Source organism: Brettanomyces nanus, chromosome 1 (assembly GCF_011074865.1).
Source record: "Brettanomyces nanus chromosome 1, complete sequence".
NCBI lineage: Eukaryota > Fungi > Ascomycota > Pichiomycetes > Pichiales > Pichiaceae > Brettanomyces > Brettanomyces nanus.
Window position 1 is genome coordinate 3,339,327 of NC_052374.1, and position 17,780 is coordinate 3,357,106.

General features: G+C 40.9%; 6 protein-coding genes across 6 annotated transcripts; 4 read left to right on the forward strand and 2 right to left on the reverse strand.

The window, feature by feature from the left end:
- Positions 1-2,313: 2,313 nt before the first annotated feature.
- FOA43_001565 (uncharacterized protein) lies at positions 2,314-4,216 on the forward strand (the record flags this gene model as incomplete). The annotated part of the gene is made up of 2 exons (XM_038921877.1): positions 2,314-2,601; positions 2,753-4,216. The coding sequence occupies 2 exons, from the start codon at positions 2,314-2,316 to the stop codon at positions 4,214-4,216; spliced, it is 1,752 nt and encodes a 583-aa protein (XP_038777805.1).
- A 61-nt stretch (positions 4,217-4,277) lies between these two features.
- Positions 4,278-5,324, reverse strand: KRR1 (ribosomal RNA assembly protein krr1; the record flags this gene model as incomplete). The annotated part of the gene is made up of 1 exon (XM_038921878.1): positions 4,278-5,324. One exon carries the CDS (start codon positions 5,322-5,324, stop codon positions 4,278-4,280), a length of 1,047 nt encoding a protein of 348 aa, XP_038777806.1.
- Positions 5,325-6,200: 876 nt separating this feature from the next.
- FOA43_001567 (uncharacterized protein) lies at positions 6,201-8,387 on the forward strand (the record flags this gene model as incomplete). The annotated part of the gene is made up of 1 exon (XM_038921879.1): positions 6,201-8,387. One exon carries the CDS (start codon positions 6,201-6,203, stop codon positions 8,385-8,387), a length of 2,187 nt encoding a protein of 728 aa, XP_038777807.1.
- A 54-nt stretch (positions 8,388-8,441) lies between these two features.
- Positions 8,442-11,837, reverse strand: FOA43_001568 (uncharacterized protein; the record flags this gene model as incomplete). The annotated part of the gene is made up of 1 exon (XM_038921880.1): positions 8,442-11,837. One exon carries the CDS (start codon positions 11,835-11,837, stop codon positions 8,442-8,444), a length of 3,396 nt encoding a protein of 1,131 aa, XP_038777808.1.
- A 1,728-nt stretch (positions 11,838-13,565) lies between these two features.
- Positions 13,566-15,231, forward strand: FOA43_001569 (uncharacterized protein; the record flags this gene model as incomplete). The annotated part of the gene is made up of 2 exons (XM_038921881.1): positions 13,566-14,787; positions 14,852-15,231. 2 exons carry the CDS (start codon positions 13,566-13,568, stop codon positions 15,229-15,231), a joined length of 1,602 nt encoding a protein of 533 aa, XP_038777809.1.
- A 211-nt stretch (positions 15,232-15,442) lies between these two features.
- On the forward strand, positions 15,443-17,731 carry FOA43_001570 (uncharacterized protein; the record flags this gene model as incomplete). The annotated part of the gene is made up of 1 exon (XM_038921882.1): positions 15,443-17,731. One exon carries the CDS (start codon positions 15,443-15,445, stop codon positions 17,729-17,731), a length of 2,289 nt encoding a protein of 762 aa, XP_038777810.1.
- Positions 17,732-17,780: the final 49 nt, after the last annotated feature.

Sequence of the window (17,780 nt, forward strand, 5' to 3'; positions counted from 1 at the left end):
TCGAGAAAACTATATAAAGCTGACTTTTGACGCACAGGAGCGATTGTAGAGGCGGTGTGGTTATACCTCATTACCGTAGAAAACTATGTGCAATACAGCAATTTGTCCACTGTGTCAAAAAGTGTCATGGACCGGGTGCGGCAATCACGTCGCCAGTATCATGGACAGTCACCCAAAGGAAGATTGGTGCAATTGCAACCACGTCTTTGATGAAGAAGATCCAAAGTATCCACCCAAGGCTGGTACTGGCTGTAGATCTTCTTCACCTGAGAACGAGAAGAAAAAGTGAAAAGGATAGGGGAGAACAAAACTCAGGGTTAGCCTGTGTATGTAAATCCGATAGTATAATACTTTACAAATTAATTTTATCTCCAAAAAAATAGTATTTAGATTCCATTATACCAGCCTACACTCTCCAACCATTCAAAATCCCTAATCATTACTACTTCTCCTTGCACTGGCAGTGTCTGTCATTATTAATATTTACTTAGAGCTGACTCAGCAAATCGTTTGATCATTGCACAGCCGCACGCGAACCTTTGTAAGCGTCTTAATAAGCGATCGGCTGTGTAAGCCTAATGAATCTTTCATAAGAACTTTAAGTACAGGTGACTTTCCACGAATTCTTGACCACTTCTGTCAATTTCACGTATCATTTTCATGTTCCTGAGCTCACGAACGATCTTAATATCCACTGTTGTGCTTTTTATGTCACTATTATACAAGATCTCTACCAAATTTACATCAGCCTTTACACAACCCCGCAAAACTACCGATTATTACAATCCAATGACTTATTCGGTTGACAAGTTTAACTTTAGGAAGTCCCCTTCTGGACCCTTACCAATTTTTTTCCTTTCTCATGGTGGACCTACTTTTGCTGATCGCAGCGGAAATTTCGGCTCTAATGTTGGTGCCTGGGACAAAACTCATCAAGTTGGCAGCTATATAAAGAATGTCTTGAAACCAGACTTTATTATTTGTGTCTCTGGCCACTGGCAGACAGACTTTCCTGATAGAATCGAGGTGGCAATTCCTGGCCCAAATGAAGACCGGTTCATGGAGAATAATACTCAGTCCAGAAAGGTTACTCCGGACGAAAATACTCTTATCTATGATTTCTATGGATTTCCTGCTCAACATTACAGAAATCAGTTCCATACATTGGCCAACAAGGCTATTGCTGACGATATAGTTGCCACTCTTTCTGAATCCAACTTTTTTGTGGCAGAAACCAGGGAAAGAGGAATCGACCACGGTTGTTGGGTGCCATTGAGAGTTGCCTTTGGCGAGACTCAAACCGAAGATACAAACAAGCTCGACATTGATGTTCCCGTTATTCAGGTGTCTCTTGCAGGTACCGATGATATCAATATTCACTACAAACTAGGCGAAATATTGAGCAAGTACAGAGATCTTAATGGCTGCCTTATATTTTCTGGTATGTCTGTCCACAACTTGCGCGATATGAGTAAAGCCGTGTACGGTGGTCAAAAATCGATGGATTACGTCAAGCCTTTTAACACTCTTTTGACTAGCATTCTATCTGGGCCATCTAAGGATGTGTTGCCCCAGTTAATACAACTTCCTACTAAAAAAGAATGGAGCAGACTTTATAGATTGAGTCATCCAACTAATGATCATTTCTTACCGGTGGTCGTTGGTGCTGGTGCTTCTAGAAATGACGAGTGCAAGGAAATCTATCACGATGATTCACTATCTCTTGGATGGAATATTTATAGATGGGGAAAGACTGATGACGAGGACCTATAGGATCGCATATGTTTATTATTATCGCTATTTAACTTATCTAGAACTTGAAACACTTTTATTCAAATTAGTATACTAGATTGACCCTTTAGGAATGTTTCAAAATGGTAACATATTTTTCTTAAGGGATTTCGCTATTTGAATAAATACTATGGATATCATGGATATTCTATACTTGGACCTCGATGAATACTATAATCACTTTCAAAAATGAACCGAAAATCATTAACTATCCAATATAGAAGACCATATCTTAACCTCAAAGAGAGACTCTCCCAAGTATGGTTCAATTACTACACCATCTTTACCCTTCTCTTAGCTTTGAAGCTAGTACTTTTCAAGAAATCACTCGATAATTCTCTCTCAGAAGCTGAAGCTCAAACTTATTCCCTCTGCTCATCTGCTGAGAAATATGCATCTTATGCAGCTAGCCTCCCCCACTACCTCTCTAAATATTCAAACATCTTGATAGCGAAATCCCTTAAAGAGGCCAATCAAGCATTGGCAGAGGGGCTTATGCTAACTCTAACGGCCTCTAAAAACATGATTATTTTTGCAATCAACCTAACGATTGGTATCTACGTTTGTCTTCTTACTTCCGCTATCGACATCTCTGCAGATGTTGCTTTGAATGCCACCGAATCAGTCATTAAAGTTGCTAATGATACCATTATCTCCTTAGCTGATGATCTAGAAGACGGTTTAAGTGAAATCTCAACAATTTCCAATAAAATCATAAGTGCTGTGGATGATACAGTTAGTACTGTTGAAGATATATTTGGAAGTGATGATAACGGCAATGATAAGAAACTTCAACACAGGATTGGGAAGGTTAATTTAACAATCAGCTCCCTAAAAAGCTGGAAGATTTCTTCAAGTATCAACACCAAGATTGACAATTTGAAGGGTGATATCCCTGATTTTGACCAAGTTGAAAGTGAAATGAAATCACTCATTAGCAAAACCTTTTGATTCAATAAAGGGCAAGATCAATGAAACAGCCAACAGCAAAGAATTCAAATCCGGAGACTTGTATGTTCCAGATACAAAGACCGTTACATTTTGCAGATCTTCTAACGAGATCGAGGAGTTTTACGACGAAGCAGGCAAGATTATTTATAGAATCTCTATGATCCTTGTTGCAGTCCTTATTTTGGCCATGATAGCCATGATGATTTATGAGTCCTGGTGTGAATATAGGAACTGGTCAAGAATAAAACATGCAGCAGGAGATTTGCAAAACTTGGGACCAGAGTCTTCAGAGAATATTCAAAGGAATATTGAAGTATTAGACTCTTTCCAGAACAGAAGTGCTAACATGGTGAGCAGTATCCTGGGTAGACTGGCCTCTTTAAATAATCCTATTGCACAAAACAGATTGAGGTGGATGGTTAATTATGGCCTTTCTCCTTATGCTTTACCAGTACTTCTTCTTGGACTTGTTGGCTTAATATCATTTGGATTCCAGAGTGCTATTCTTCACTCACTTTCCACTGTAGACACCAAAAATGTGGAGGAGTTCATTCAAAGTGCTAGCAATAAGGTGTCACAAGATATAAATGGCTCTGTAGAGGATTGGTGTTCACATACAAACAAATACATTCTTGCTTATCAAGACGATTTGAATGACAATATGCTTGGATGGGTTAGAAGCACTACAGAATCTGTTAATGATACAGTCAATGAGTTCACTGAGGAGATGAATGAAAGATTGAAGGATATATTTGGTGATACACCTCTTTATCAACCTATTCAAAGTGTTGTCGGTTGCGTTTTGACAACAAGATTAATGCAGATAACCAAAGCAATGGAATGGGTTCATGAAAAGGCAGATGTCAGCCTTCCTAAGATAAATTCTACTGAATTTTTGGACCAGGCATTCCGAGGTGATGATGTTCAAAATAGCTCTAAAGTGATGGACCAATTGAAGTCTGTCAAGAATGATATGAAATCTATGATCAAATCGATAGTCAAAGGATACAGAAAAACATTATTGATTGAATTGTACATTTCCTTAGGATTGGTAGGACTATGGATATGCATCATGGTCCTGGGTGGGGTCATATTGGTGGCCAGAGAACACACAATCAAAAAGAGTACGCAGGAAACGGGGATGTTTGCTCCTGTAACCCGAATACCAAGCTTTGTAACGCAATCGGGGGAAATAATTGACTCCTTTGGAACCAATCAGTCCATTAAAGGATTTCAAGAAAAGACATTGCCTAAACAGGAAGCCGAGAAGGAGTATTTCTCTGATAAGGGTGTAATCAACAAGGCACTTTCCAAACTTCTCAGAAGACTGAACGGAAACTCAGCAGACTCAATTCCTGATGTTCACCGACCCAATATTCATGCCACGGATTCTACATTGTCGGGAAGTTTCACTGATTTTACAGACTCGTTTACGGATCCCGGAATGTCTACAGCTTATAAATGGAAGCTATGATATAAGTATTATTATGATGTACAATAATATTGAGCGTAGAAAATGGAAGGTAATAAATTGGCTAATTTTCATTTTCGTCATTATGATGATGATGGTGGTGATGATGATGATGATGATGCTTTTTTTCCTTTTTTCTCGCAAGCAATGGATTCTTTCTGGCATCCTCTTCTGGAGCAACATAATCCTTAGCCTTCTCTTCCTGCTTAACTTTTTTCATCTCAACCTGTTTATCCTTTTTCTGTTCTAGCTCCTTGATCTGCTTCTGCTTATTGTTCAAGAAAAACTCACCAGATTCGATCTGAAGATCAACTTTACGAGGGGTCTGTGCAGGTGGGAATGGCGTGTAAGTCTTCTTCTCAGGCTTTTTACCCTTCCTCTTTTCGTCTCTAACTTGTTTAGGCACTCTTCTGGCCACTGATTTCTTTTTGAACTGAGGAAGGAATCTAGACCAGTCCTGATCTGCCAATTCAGGCCTCTTGGACAACTCTCGCTTAATCATAAGCTCTTTAATATGATAAATAGGATGAACGTTATTCATACAATCAATAATAACTCTTCTCAAAACTTTGAGTCCCCTGTGTGGTCCCATAATCGCCACAGTGCTACCTTGTACCAACATATAACAATCGGTAAGTAGCTCCAGAGCTTTCAAAGTGTTACCATTAGGACCAATCAACCTCTGTCTTCTCTTGATGAATCTTTCTTTATTGGACACGTAAGAGTCAATCTTGACTACTTCACATGCCACGTCATCCTGCATGATTTTCAAGGCCTGTGGCAAAGGCACCGATCTAGCTAAAAGCTTGATCAGGTCCCTAGCATTGAGAATCTGAACTGGATCATAAGTCTTCCTGGTTGTTTTGACTGTCATAGAACCTTCAACAAGATCTAAAGTACATGATATTTGATGATTAGTCAGGGCTTTTGTGACATCACCCCAAACCTGCTTTAAATACTCCTCTCTGTATTTAGGAAATAACGTTTCGAACGAAGACTCTTCTAGAAATGGAGACCCTGATGCATTATCTTCAGGCTTGAAAGGGTCAATTTTCCACTTGTCAACATCTTCAGTGTCCCATGGTTTATCACGATTGTATGTAGAAGGCATTTTGAAGGTAGTTTGGTCGATAAGGAGGTTTCTATTTAGATGTTAAAAGGATTTGATTACAAGATTAAAAATTTTTCACATAAAAAAAGATAAAAAAAAAAAGAAAAAACATTTCAATCTAGAAATTTTGGCATGCAAAAAAAGAAGATGAGCTTTGAGATTCTATCTGGAGATAAGAATGGAACTTCTCTCTGACGACCAGCATTCGAAGATTTGTCACCAACATTATGGGGAAAAGAATGGTGATATCAAGTCGAGGTGGGGATAATTCTAGAGAAAAGACCAAAATCAAGAAAAATATCAAGAGTTATGCCAAAGACGGAATAATCAAGCTACTGAGTAACAAACATAAGCAGAGTAAAAAGCACAGCAAATCAAAGTCGAAAAGCGCGCGAATATTAATCGAGAAGCTGAACAATAATACCAGTGGAGAGGATCTTATGAATATGAATATGTTAATGCGAGATAAGAATAAGGAGGAAAAGAGCAAGATAAAAGAGAACTCTTTGAAGAATATGAAACAGGATCAAAAGACGGATACAGAGACAAAAAATGAAGTGGGAAAGAAGAGAGAAGAAATGAAAAAGAAGATTGATAAGGAAGCATCATTAATAGATTCATTATGTTTATAGACGTTGCTAACAATAAAAAGATGCCGCGGCCCCCTGAGATGATCTTTCCTGCTTCCACTTCGGCTAAATCCACCACGGGGTTATTGTTTACACTTCTTCCGTGAGAAAAATACAAAGCGAAAAAAAAAAGGGTAAAAAAAAAATAAAGTTGGATCAAAAAAAGGAATCCATAAAACACAAAAGTTGATAGATCACTAACTGGCTCATCTAATTGTTTCATCCTGATCCAACTTCTTGTATTGATATGCCCACAATAGACCAACTAATAGACCAGTTGGGCATACTTACGCAACGGTCTGAGCAACAACTCAATTCAAATGAACAGATTTCCTCTCAGCTACATACCCTTCAGAGCCAGATCATAGATAGAGAGTATACCATCGAAGAATTAGCAGCGAAGCACGAAAACTCACAGATTTTTCTTCAGCATCTGGCGTCTTTGAGTCTTCGATGTGACTTTCTTGATAAACAACTTACAGGACTTGAAGGATCGTCTCACACAGACACCTCTATATCAGCCACTTGCAACCTGGGACTGAAAGAGTTCAAGGATTGGAAGGAGAACAGCTTGAATTGGATGACTGCTGAAACCACCTACGAAAATCTTTCCTTAGAATATAACTATCTGATAAAGCAGTTGAACATAGCTAATAAGAGGTATGAGGGTTATCGAAATGGTGATAATGTGATCAATAGTGAAGATGCTAGTGACCTCCCAGCCTCTACTTCTGCTACAGATATCTCTACGGACTCCTTGTTCTCGTCCAAACAAACTTCGCTTGTTACAAACTCCTCTTCTTCTTTTTCTGAAGTACTTCCTCGTGCGCCAAAGAGACGTCTTCTGAAGATGGAGAGTTTTCTTTCTATTCCCTACGAGCAAGAGGGCATTTATCAAATTAAAAGCGACGATTCTTCCCGACCCTTACTTAAACAATTTCGAATACCGTCAATCGTCCTTGAAAACAACGAAAGAGCTGCTGCTGCCAATGGTGCACCACTCAAATTGAGGGAGGCCTCCAATCTCCCTGTCTTACACGAATCTGAATACGAAGAGTCGTTTCAATCTAGATGCCATCTCAAGCATCATATCTCACTTCCCGAGACAGTGAATGTTCCAGAAACGATGTGTACTGCTGAAAGCACTCTGAAAACGATTGATATCGAAGAGAAAGACACTGATAACTCAACAAAGCCGGGGAAAACAAGTGATCTGAGCTGGTTCTTTGATCACTTAGATGCTAAATCACAGCCTTGCATGCCTAAAGAGACTCTAAGGCATTTCGTATCCTATGATACGGGACTAAAGAGATCGTCAAGTAAACATTTCAACTTTAACGACTTCTCCTTTATAGGGGATGTCGACCTGACTAATGACACCACAGAACTACGATATGATAAAAGCAGTGTCATCGACTCATCACAATCGATAACTACTGTGAAGCACAGCCATATTGACGAAGAAGCAGTGGGGATGACGGCATCTTCAATGAACTCAGATGATAGTTATGGCCACGAGGAGGTGCTGCCGGTTGATTTTCTGAGTCCTCAGAGTCAATCCAGTAGTTTAGGAGAAACCCAAATTTACGAAAACATCGATACTTATATTGCCAATCTTAAAAAGAAGGATATAGAAAGAAAACTACACAAGTCTCGGTCTCACGATAGCATATTCAACGATTACGGAAAGAATGATCGTGGAAGAGTTTCGCATCTAAGGAATACGGATCTTAAAGCTCAAACTCTGAAATGGCTCAAGCCTTGCGTTCCTATTGTCTCTCCTTCCGATGCCAGCTTTCAGAGACCCGTTGTAGAGAAATCAGAGCCGGTAATTACGGTTTCGTCGTCGTTTCGAAAGCTTAAATTGGAAACGAATCCCATTAATACGACTGCGGCTACCTCCGCATTTCCCTGGTTCTTCAAATCAGAGCCACATACAAAACAGGAAGCTCCAGTGCATCCTCAACAACTTCGTCATCAGATGTCAATGTCTCTAACTTCCCGGAAGGAAATGGCCTCTTCCACCACCACACCGATAGACATTGTTGCTTCAGGCTCATATGTACCTCAATCTCACAATCATTGGTGGGAAAGTATAATACCAGACTCTGCTATGATCACCTCAGAGACAGGTAAACTGATTGGACAACCCGCTGCCAGGTCGCTGGCCAACAATACCGGCACAGGTGCAAGTATGAATCATTCTGCCTTAAGTTGCAGTACTTCTTTTGAGCCGCGTAGGCTGGTATTAAACAAGATTATGGGCAGAATTACACCGAACGGATCATACTCTACAATGCTTATTGGTGGCAACGGGAGGAAGATAATTCGCCATGGATATGGATCCGATTTCCACACCAACGTTCTCAGCTCGAGAGTCAGTCATGCTGCTTTAAGAGAGGCTCTAGAAAGCGACATGGGTGGATTAAAGTAACATGTTTATAACTAACTAAAAATTCAGATTAATGACTAATAATAATGTCAGCTTCTATTCATCGAATCCTTCTATGGAGTCGTATATTCTTCTTAGTCCGCTGTGGGTTCTGGCAGACTCGACCGTCTTCCGGATCTTGGCAGCTTTGCTGTTTAATTGGAACTCATTTTTCAGGTAAGACTCATGTGCTGCCAGCACCGTCACAGACCCCTTAGTATGCATAGTTGGCCGTGACCCCACAGTAACAGTCACTTCATGAACCTCATGACCCGTAGTAGTACTGTATCTAATGTTCCTTTTAGCCTGGTGACGAAAGGAGGCAGCCACAGATCGTTCTCTTGAGGCTAAAAGACTCATACCTCCATCAATGTCGTCATCAATAGGCTGAGTGTTTGTATCTCCAGAATTTTCACCGCCAGTTTCTTGAGTAGATTCAAGGTCCATAGCATCTTTCTTCGAAGAATGCTTCTTCATGGGCTTCTTTCCTGGAGCAACAAGCTGACGAACCTTCACCCTGGAATGCTCCTTGATGTATCGTATCTCTTCAACACCATCATCCGAACCTAGACCCGGAATTTCTTCCTCATGCCCTCCCTCATTTTCATCGTCGTCTAAGAAAGAGATCATCGACCGTACCTGAGCAGCAGTAAGCCTTCTTTTCTTCTTCGGTCTGATCAACAGCTCCTCATTGTCATCACTCTCATCATTGCTTCCAACGTCTTTATGCTGCTTTGCAACCTCATCCTCGTCATCATCTCGGAAAGGATCATCACATTTTTTCTCCTCTTCATCCATGATATCTTCAAAAGCGAACGAGGACGATTTAGCGGAATCTGTTGCAATGGTCTCGTAAAATGCTCGACAACTCTGATTCTTCGACAACTGCCTTAAACTGGCATCTTTCTGATACTGCTTCTGCAAGTACTCCTTTTTCCTGTGCTCGTAGAACTCTCTCATATAATCATCCTCATCATCATCGAGGTCCAATTCGTAGGCTCCGTCATGAGCCCGTCTCTTTCTGAAAGCTCCTGTCTTTAAGTCTCTGTAAATCTTCTTCACCATCTCATCATCTGCTTGGATATCATGCTGGGCTAAGTTTGCACGGATCCGATCTTCGTCAACAACAATCTTTGTGGAATCATCTAACATCTTCTCATCTTCACTATTCTCTTGGTCCGATCTTTCGCCGTCAGCTCCTCCAATACCTTGCCATTCATCTTCAGATTCAACAGCCTCATTCTCCAAAATTTCTGCCATACCAGCCTCTTTAAATTCCAAATGAAGTGCATGCATACGTTCTTTCTCTCCTCTTTTAGCTTCCTCCATTCTCATTAGACGTAATTTCCGAGTTTCATCATCCTCATACACAACTTCTTCGTCATTATCAGATGAAACTATGTCTTTACCTTCCTCAAGGTTGATAGCAGATGCTTCACGAAGTTTTCGACGTCTTAGCCCCACACCGTTATTTATTTCTCCATCTCTTTCGTCTCCATCTCCTTCGTCACTGCCCTCATCTTGACTATCCTCATCATCATCAGCCTGCGTTTTTGGTAAAAAGTTTTGAGAGTCTAACAATCTCTTCTTCTCCTCCACAAGTTGTGACTCTTCTTTCGTTTCAGTAACGGGTGCCTCAGGCTCGATAATGCTAAATGACACATTTGAAATGTTAGCCTTGCTACCGAGCCAGTCAGAAGTATTTGAATCATCACGAAATGAAACATCTGGTGTGTCTCCGGTTTTGTTCTGAATACTCTGCAGCTTTCTCACCACCTCAACTCCCTTTAGACCATCAAAAGACTTATTTTGAGGTAAAGTTTGGTCAAACATGTCAGAGAATGACATCTTCATGTCTTTAAAATGATTTACTGAACCGTTTTCGGGCTGAAAACTTATATGAGACTCGTTTCCAGTAGTAACCTGAGTTTCGTTTGTAACTGAAACATTCTCTTCCGGCGGATCTTCCTCTTCTTCTTCTTCTTCTTCCTCGTCTGCTTCTTCATTTTCGTCTTCACTTTCATCCAGCTCATCGTCAATCGGCAAATTTCCTTCTAAAATCATCTTAGTTCTCTCCTCTTTCTCCCTTTCTCTCTGTGCAATCATTTTATTTCTCTCACTTTCCTCCTTCATCATCTTCATGATTTCCTTTTCATCTGAAACATTCTGTTTTTGCTCAGGCATGTCTCTTTCTCGTCTTTCTTTAACAAACTTCTTCATCTGCTTTAAAGTCTCTTCACGAATCAGATTCTTAATCGTTTTCTTCTTTGGTTTCAAACCCTTTCGTTTTCTAGACATTCTTCTCTTCATATCAAACACTTTTTTCTTATCAACCTGAGCTTCCATTGGCGACTCAGAGGCGGAATCCTCAGTTTCAGAATCCAAACAAATCATCATCTTCTTATTATCGGCTTCCTGACGAAGTTTTTCCGTATATTTCCCAAGAGGAAGACTGAATCTTGGCTTTTCAGGCTTAGATATTTCCTTGGGAGACGACAGAGGCGTCATATGATTATCGTTAGAGAATAACCGCTCCTCCTCATTCCCACTACTATCAGAGTCCATGTTAAACTTCTCAAGAAGTTTTGCGGGTGCAAACTTAGACTTATCTGATTTCCTTACAACATAATTCGACTTTCTAATAAGTTCGTTTTGTTTCACGGCATCTGCTAGTTTCTCCAGTTCAGCAGTTTTCTTCGATTTATGGACATGTGTGACAACTGTTGGAACTCCAGCCGTTTTATCCTCCTCCTCCTTAAGCTTGGCTTCGTCCAATTGCTTTTGTGCAGCCTTCTCTCGAAGCATCTCCTTTTGATGAATTCTGGCCTCGATTTTCTGTTCACGCGTCATATTCTTATAATTTTCTATTGAAATATCAGCCTCGGGATCCTGGGAATCATCCTCTTCCACTTCCGGAATCTGAACAAGACGCCTGTGCTTCACCACAATATCGTCATCATCTGCTGAAAGTGCTTGGGTGCTTTCCAACGGCTGTGACTTCTCTACCACTTCCGACGGTATGACTTCTGTAGATACTTCTTCAACCTGTTGGGAATTTTCTATGTGTTGTGTAATTTCTGAAACCTCTTTGGGTTGAGTCTTCTCCACTTTCTGAGTGCTTTCAATCACACGTTCTCCTTTCAATCTATTCATTATACTATCAAGAACACCTGAATCTAGCCCCAACGCACTGAAATCGGGACGACCAGGCTCAAATTTATCTTCAGTCTGAATCTCCTGAGTCTCTAAAGCGATTCCATTTTCTTTGGACTGATTCTGAAATATACTCAATTGATCAAATTGAAACTCCGATTGCTTACTTAGTATAGGCTGTGTCTCAACAGGTTCAGAGTCAGAGTCAGACATAGCCTCAGTATCATGCAAATCGCCATCTACTTGAGACTGCTTCACAAATCCGGCCTTGAGACTTTCAAGCTTATTAAATAGTTCCATTTTCACTGGATTGAATGATGGAAGAAAGAACTGGTTCGGTTGATCGCGTTTTACGCGTTTTACGCGCTTTTTTTTTCCTTTCTTGAAGGTGACAAAATGCGCGAGAGTGAAGACGAATTCGCGCTCTTATCACATAACACATAATCAGATGACATTTGTGTCAGAGTGAGGCAAGTTCTGATGACAGATCGAATGGCTGATCGAATAACAGATGAAATAAACTTAACATATTTCTGTTCACTTCTGATCCTTAACCTCCATCCGAAACCTTGACATCACTTCTTTTTCAAATTCTCTCGTTCATGTTGGCTGAGTCACCATATTAAACTGCAAACATTAATCAAATTTCCACGTGCACAATTATTTTAGCCATCTTCACTTCTATGATACGGCTATCTTATATGTTTTATTTTTTGTCCTATGTATGTGACGCAGGCTCACTCGTTCCACCTGTGTACGATCTGACAAGAGAGCCAATGCTCTTCTTTCAAATACCGCATCATGCCTACACTTTTGCAAAACAATGGTAATTTTTTAGTTTACCCTAAGTAGATTATCAATCAAGCTGCCCAAAAGTGCATATCACAGAGAAATCAAGGGTCTTCCACGTGGAGCAGCTAATGAATTATTGTCGGAAGTAACAGCTTTTATGAGAAGGTGACTACGGAAATAATTACCTAAAACGGAAAAATAAACGATTAGACGAGCACGCCCCTTAAACAATTACGCCAAGCCTTTTCATATGCATCTCGATTTTTCTCCGATGTCTTGTTATTCTTCCCCATTGGTATCCTTGGCATTGCAACCACTTAGAGATGGAATATCTTGATACCATAAATGTTTAGAGCTTTTAAGCACATGTACTGTAATTTGTGATGTAAAAAAAAAAAGAAAGAAAAAAGTGAAAAAGGGTTAAGAGGGGTGAAAAGAAACGAGTGGAGAAGCTGAGCACTGTCCAGAAAGGCTTGGCTTGACAACAAGGTTGAGGAAACAATATATTACGATGTGGTACATACCAATAACTGGAGTGTCGAAAGAGAGAATGTAAGCTCAATAAAGTAGTATATCCATTTTTTACATGTAGTCTTATGCAGAGAGGCTTTACTGTCCTCTTAATCCTTACGCCCCTATCTATACTAAGTTTTGCAACGATCATTTGTAGTTTGCCATTTGCCATGCCATTTGCCATTTGCCATTTGCCATTTGCCATTTCAATTTACCATTTCGGCATTTCAATTTACTTTCAATTTACCAGTCCAGTTTGCCATTTACCATCTGCCTTTCTCATTGAGATTACAATTTCAATTTTGAGACCGTGGTCCTAATCAGAACGGCTGAGATAGATATTCTATTATTCAAGATTAACTCATTTTCCATCTGAAAAACATTTTTCCCCGAAGAAATCACCGTCACTCAAAATGAAAAACTAACAGATTAAATAGAAATTGCTTCTTGAAATTATCCTCCAGACTTGACCAGACACTAACTTTCTGATGATGATCAACCCCAATCAATAAAGAGTACAGCACATGCAGGCCAAGACAATAAAGAAAAGAAACGCCATCAGAGTAAGTGAAGAAAAAAAAATACAGTGATGCAAAATAGAGCAGTCTGATTTCTTTTTCCCCTGATAGTAAATTCTGTTGAACAGTTATATAAAGGAAGCAAGGTCACAAATTTTCAAATTATTCAAGACCGATTGATTTCCCTCTGCAATAAAGAATCCGAATGGCTTTTTCTGATCTTCCTAGAATTATTAGAAAAGAGATCACCTGGGGTAAACACCCAGAACAGCTTATTGAAGATGAGAATCAATCTTTGACTATCACTCTGACCAATGGTAGAACTGCTATCATTCATGAGGATCAGATTGCTGCTAAAAAGGAAAAACCTTCTTACTGGGCAATTTTTGCCGCCGGTGCTGGCTTGTTTTCCGATGGTTATGTCAATAACTCTATCTCCACTGCTTCTACGTGCTTGAAGAATATTTATGGCTCTCAGTATACCAATTCTCATGCAATTCAGAACGTTTCTTCCGTTGCTTTTGTCGGTACTGTGGTTGGCCAATTAAGTTTCGGTATTTTCTCTGATTACATCTCCAGAAAAACAGGTATGTTGGTCGCCTGTACAGGTATGATTTTCTTTGCCATTCTCTGCGCCGGTGCCTGGGGTATTGGAACTGAGGCCTGTGTCGGTTGCTATGCCGGTGGATTGTTCACAGCTTTGACCATTTACCGATTCTTTCTCGGTATTTTCATTGGTGCCGAGTATCCTACCGGTTCTGCTGCATGCGCAGAGGCATCGTCCTTACTTCCTGTAGGTAAAAGAAACAAATACTTTGCCTGGTTTACCAACTTCATGATCGATACCGGTTTTGTCATCTCTGCTTTCGTTCCTATGGTTATGCTTTGGATTTGTGGTACTGACAACCTACAACCTGTCTGGAGAGTCACTTTAGGTCTTGGTGCCATCCCTCCTCTTTCTTTGTTCTTCCTGAGATTGAAGTTCAGTGAAGGCGAACAATTCCAAAAATTGAACTTCAAAAGCGTCAAGGTTCCTTGGATGCTATGCTTACGTTTCTACTGGTGGAGACTAATCGTTGTTTCCATTATTTGGTGGATATATGACTTTTCTGCTTACGCTTTTGGTATCTATTCTTCTCCAATTATTAACACCATCGTTCCTGATGCCGATATGTACAAGACATTTGGCTGGAACATTGTCTTCAACTTATTTTATATTCCTGGTGCTTTCCTCGGTGCTATTGTTACTGATTACATCGGTCCTAGATTGACCCTTGCTACTGGTGTCTTCACCCAGGCTATAGTTGGTTATGCTATGGCTGCAAATTACGAGACTTTGACAAGACATGTTGCTGGTTTCACTGTTGTGTATGGTATTTTCATGACCCTTGGTGAGTTTGGACCCGGTGATAACATTGGTCTATTGGGTAAGTATCCTCAATTCTTTTTTCCTTCTCTTTTCTATTCTGTTACTAACACATACCCTTTTAGCTGCAAAGACAAGCTCTACCCCTGTTAGAGGTGTTTACTATGGACTTGCCGCTGCAATTGGTAAAATAGGTGCATTCAGTGGAACCTACGCTTTCCCAGCGTTCCAGGCTCATTTCCCCGGATATTTGGGTTACCAAGTTCCATTTTATCTTGCTTCATCTTTAGCAATCCTCGCTGGTTTCTTGGCATTGTTCTGCCTTCCTCCTGTTGACCAGGAGGCTATGCAGAGAGAGGATCTTAGGTTTCTACAATATCTAACTGCGCACGGATTTGACGTTTCTCAGCTAGGTGAAGGTTCTTTCGGTAAGACATTCAAGGCTGAGGCAGAGACCGTTCTGGTCGAGGACAAAAAAGACACCCAGGATGGAGAGTCCACCTAAGCTAAAGATCTTTTTATTATTATTATAGTTAGTTTGTACTCAATTAAGCTTATCATACCAACCTTAGAATACAGATAGCATAATCGTCTTTTTCTCGTCGCGACGATACCTTCAAATGCAGACACGCCCAAATGAATGGACTACACTGCGGACTTAGCCTCGACGCCTGCATCACTTTTCTTTCAAACCTTGTGAACCGCATTTTCTTGCCATGTCATCCAGCCCGAAACAGGATCTTCAATCGAAGTCCACAGGTCAATCTTCAAATTTGTCCGCTAAAGAGGAGCCCACCAGCTATCATAGTAGTGATAATGCTGGTCGCAGTATAACTGAAGCCAATACGTCTCGTAACACCTCCTTGACATCCTCCTCGTCTTCATCAATACTGAAGGCTTCTAAGCTTGCAGATATTAACCATCCGAGCGTTCAGTCGTCTCAACAGTCAAATTCCAGTGCAACCAGGTCGTCAACTCTTATTCAGCCTCAGCCACAAAATCAGCCACAGTTACCAGTACCTACTCACCAGACGTTCCTGCAAGCTATTAGCAAAGAGCAGACACCAGGTAATGTGTCGCAGCAGCAGCAGCAGCAGCAGCAACAAAATCAACAACACTTTGTGACCCAGCAACAGTATGCACTGCAGCAGCAACTTTTGGCTCAACAACAATACTATGCTTATCATAGAAGTCAGACTGTGCCACAAATCCAGTCGCAGATGCCTCAGCTTACCCCAGTTGCTCAGGTAGCTGCAGTTGTTTCTGTTCCTGCTACTCAAGCTCCACAAGTGCATCAAATCCCTCAACCACATCCGCCACATACAGTGCAATCACCACCAAAGCTTGAGAAGATCTCACCTGGAACTATACTTGCAGTGGGGAAGCATCATGCTAAGATTGCGAATTATCTAAGTGAAGGAGGATTTGCGCAGATATACACAGTTAGCATCGATCCTCCCGAGCATGGAACAGATGTGGCATGCCTCAAAAGGGTGATCGTTCCCGATAAGGAGGGTTTAAACAGATTGCGAGCCGAAGTGGAGGTAATGAAACGCCTTTCCTATTGTAAGCACGTTGTTAGATACTACGATTCTAATGCTGCTCGGATTCCTGGCCCTACCAACTGCTATGAAGTACTTGTGTTGATGGAACTGTGTCCTAACAAGTCTCTTTTGGACTACATGAACTCAAGGCTTGCCACAAAACTTACCGAGCGAGAGATTTTGCAGATAATGCTTGACATAACGCAAGCTGTATATGCTATGCACAGTTTACATCTTATTCACAGGGATATTAAGATTGAAAATGTTCTTATCAATGCTGACTACCATTTCAAATTATGTGATTTTGGTAGCGCTTGTTCCATTCTGAGCGTTCCTCAGGGCTCCCATCAGTTCAAATTGCTTCAAAATGAGCTCATGCATCAGACTACCCCTCAATATCGATCTCCCGAGATGATAGATCTTTACAGTGGTCTCCCAGTGGACGAAAAGTCGGATATCTGGGCATTAGGAGTGTTCTTGTATAAGCTCTGCTATTATACGACACCTTTCGAGACTGCGGGCGAACTGGCTATATTACACGCTGCCTATGCATTTCCTGTCAAGCCGGATTTTTCTGTGGATCTTAAAAGACTCATAAGCCTAATGCTTCAAGAGAATCCAAAGTTTAGACCGAACATCTACCAAGTTCTTGTGGAGGTTATCCAGATGAGTGGTAGCAAGGTGGAGAATTTCGGCATAAAAGATTTGTATGGGGCAGGTAGTTACCTCTTACCTGAACAGAAAGATACTGTACCTCCAATTGAGCCTTTTACGGCGAGTAAAGTGCCTGTGTTTTCTCCATTTACGGATATTCCACGTGATTTCTCGCAAATAACAGCCGAGAATAAAGGGAATAGATCGGAAATATCGTTACCACCTCCCCAGGAAAGCCACTTGCTTGAGGTAAACTCAGGAAACACTGCGGCAACGACAGGAGAAACTACCGTTGCTACTCCTGCGACAACTGGAGCCGAATTGACATTGCCCGGGGCGATTTCTAAGCAAAGTACTTCGACATCAACTGCTTCTCTTGTCGATAATGCTGAAGAGAGATTCCCTGATATCGGCAAGGAGGCTGCCTCGACTATTTCGCTTCCTGTTGTCTCTATTGTGGAACCAGAGAATGAAGTTACTGCGGCTAAACCAGAAACCGTTCAAACGCTGGACCTAGAACTTCCTAACATCGTTGTAGACGGGCAAATTAATGACGGCTCTTCCGTTTCACTTGCAAGGCTTAATCTATCCAGCACAAACCCGAAGAAGCGATGGTCCGCTCACAATCCTTTTCCTACGTTGGCTTCTGAGTCGAAAAGTGCCGTATGGGAAGACCAAGACTTCACCGATTTTCCCACAGCTATCGATTCAGAGACGGTCAATGCTAACCCAGACATGACAGCACAAGCCACCTCCGAGGGTAGAACTACTGATACTAAGCAGACAAGCTACAATCCCTTTAATTAGAAAGAACAGAATGTAATGTTGTATATAAGGTCTAACTATGCTACTTAAG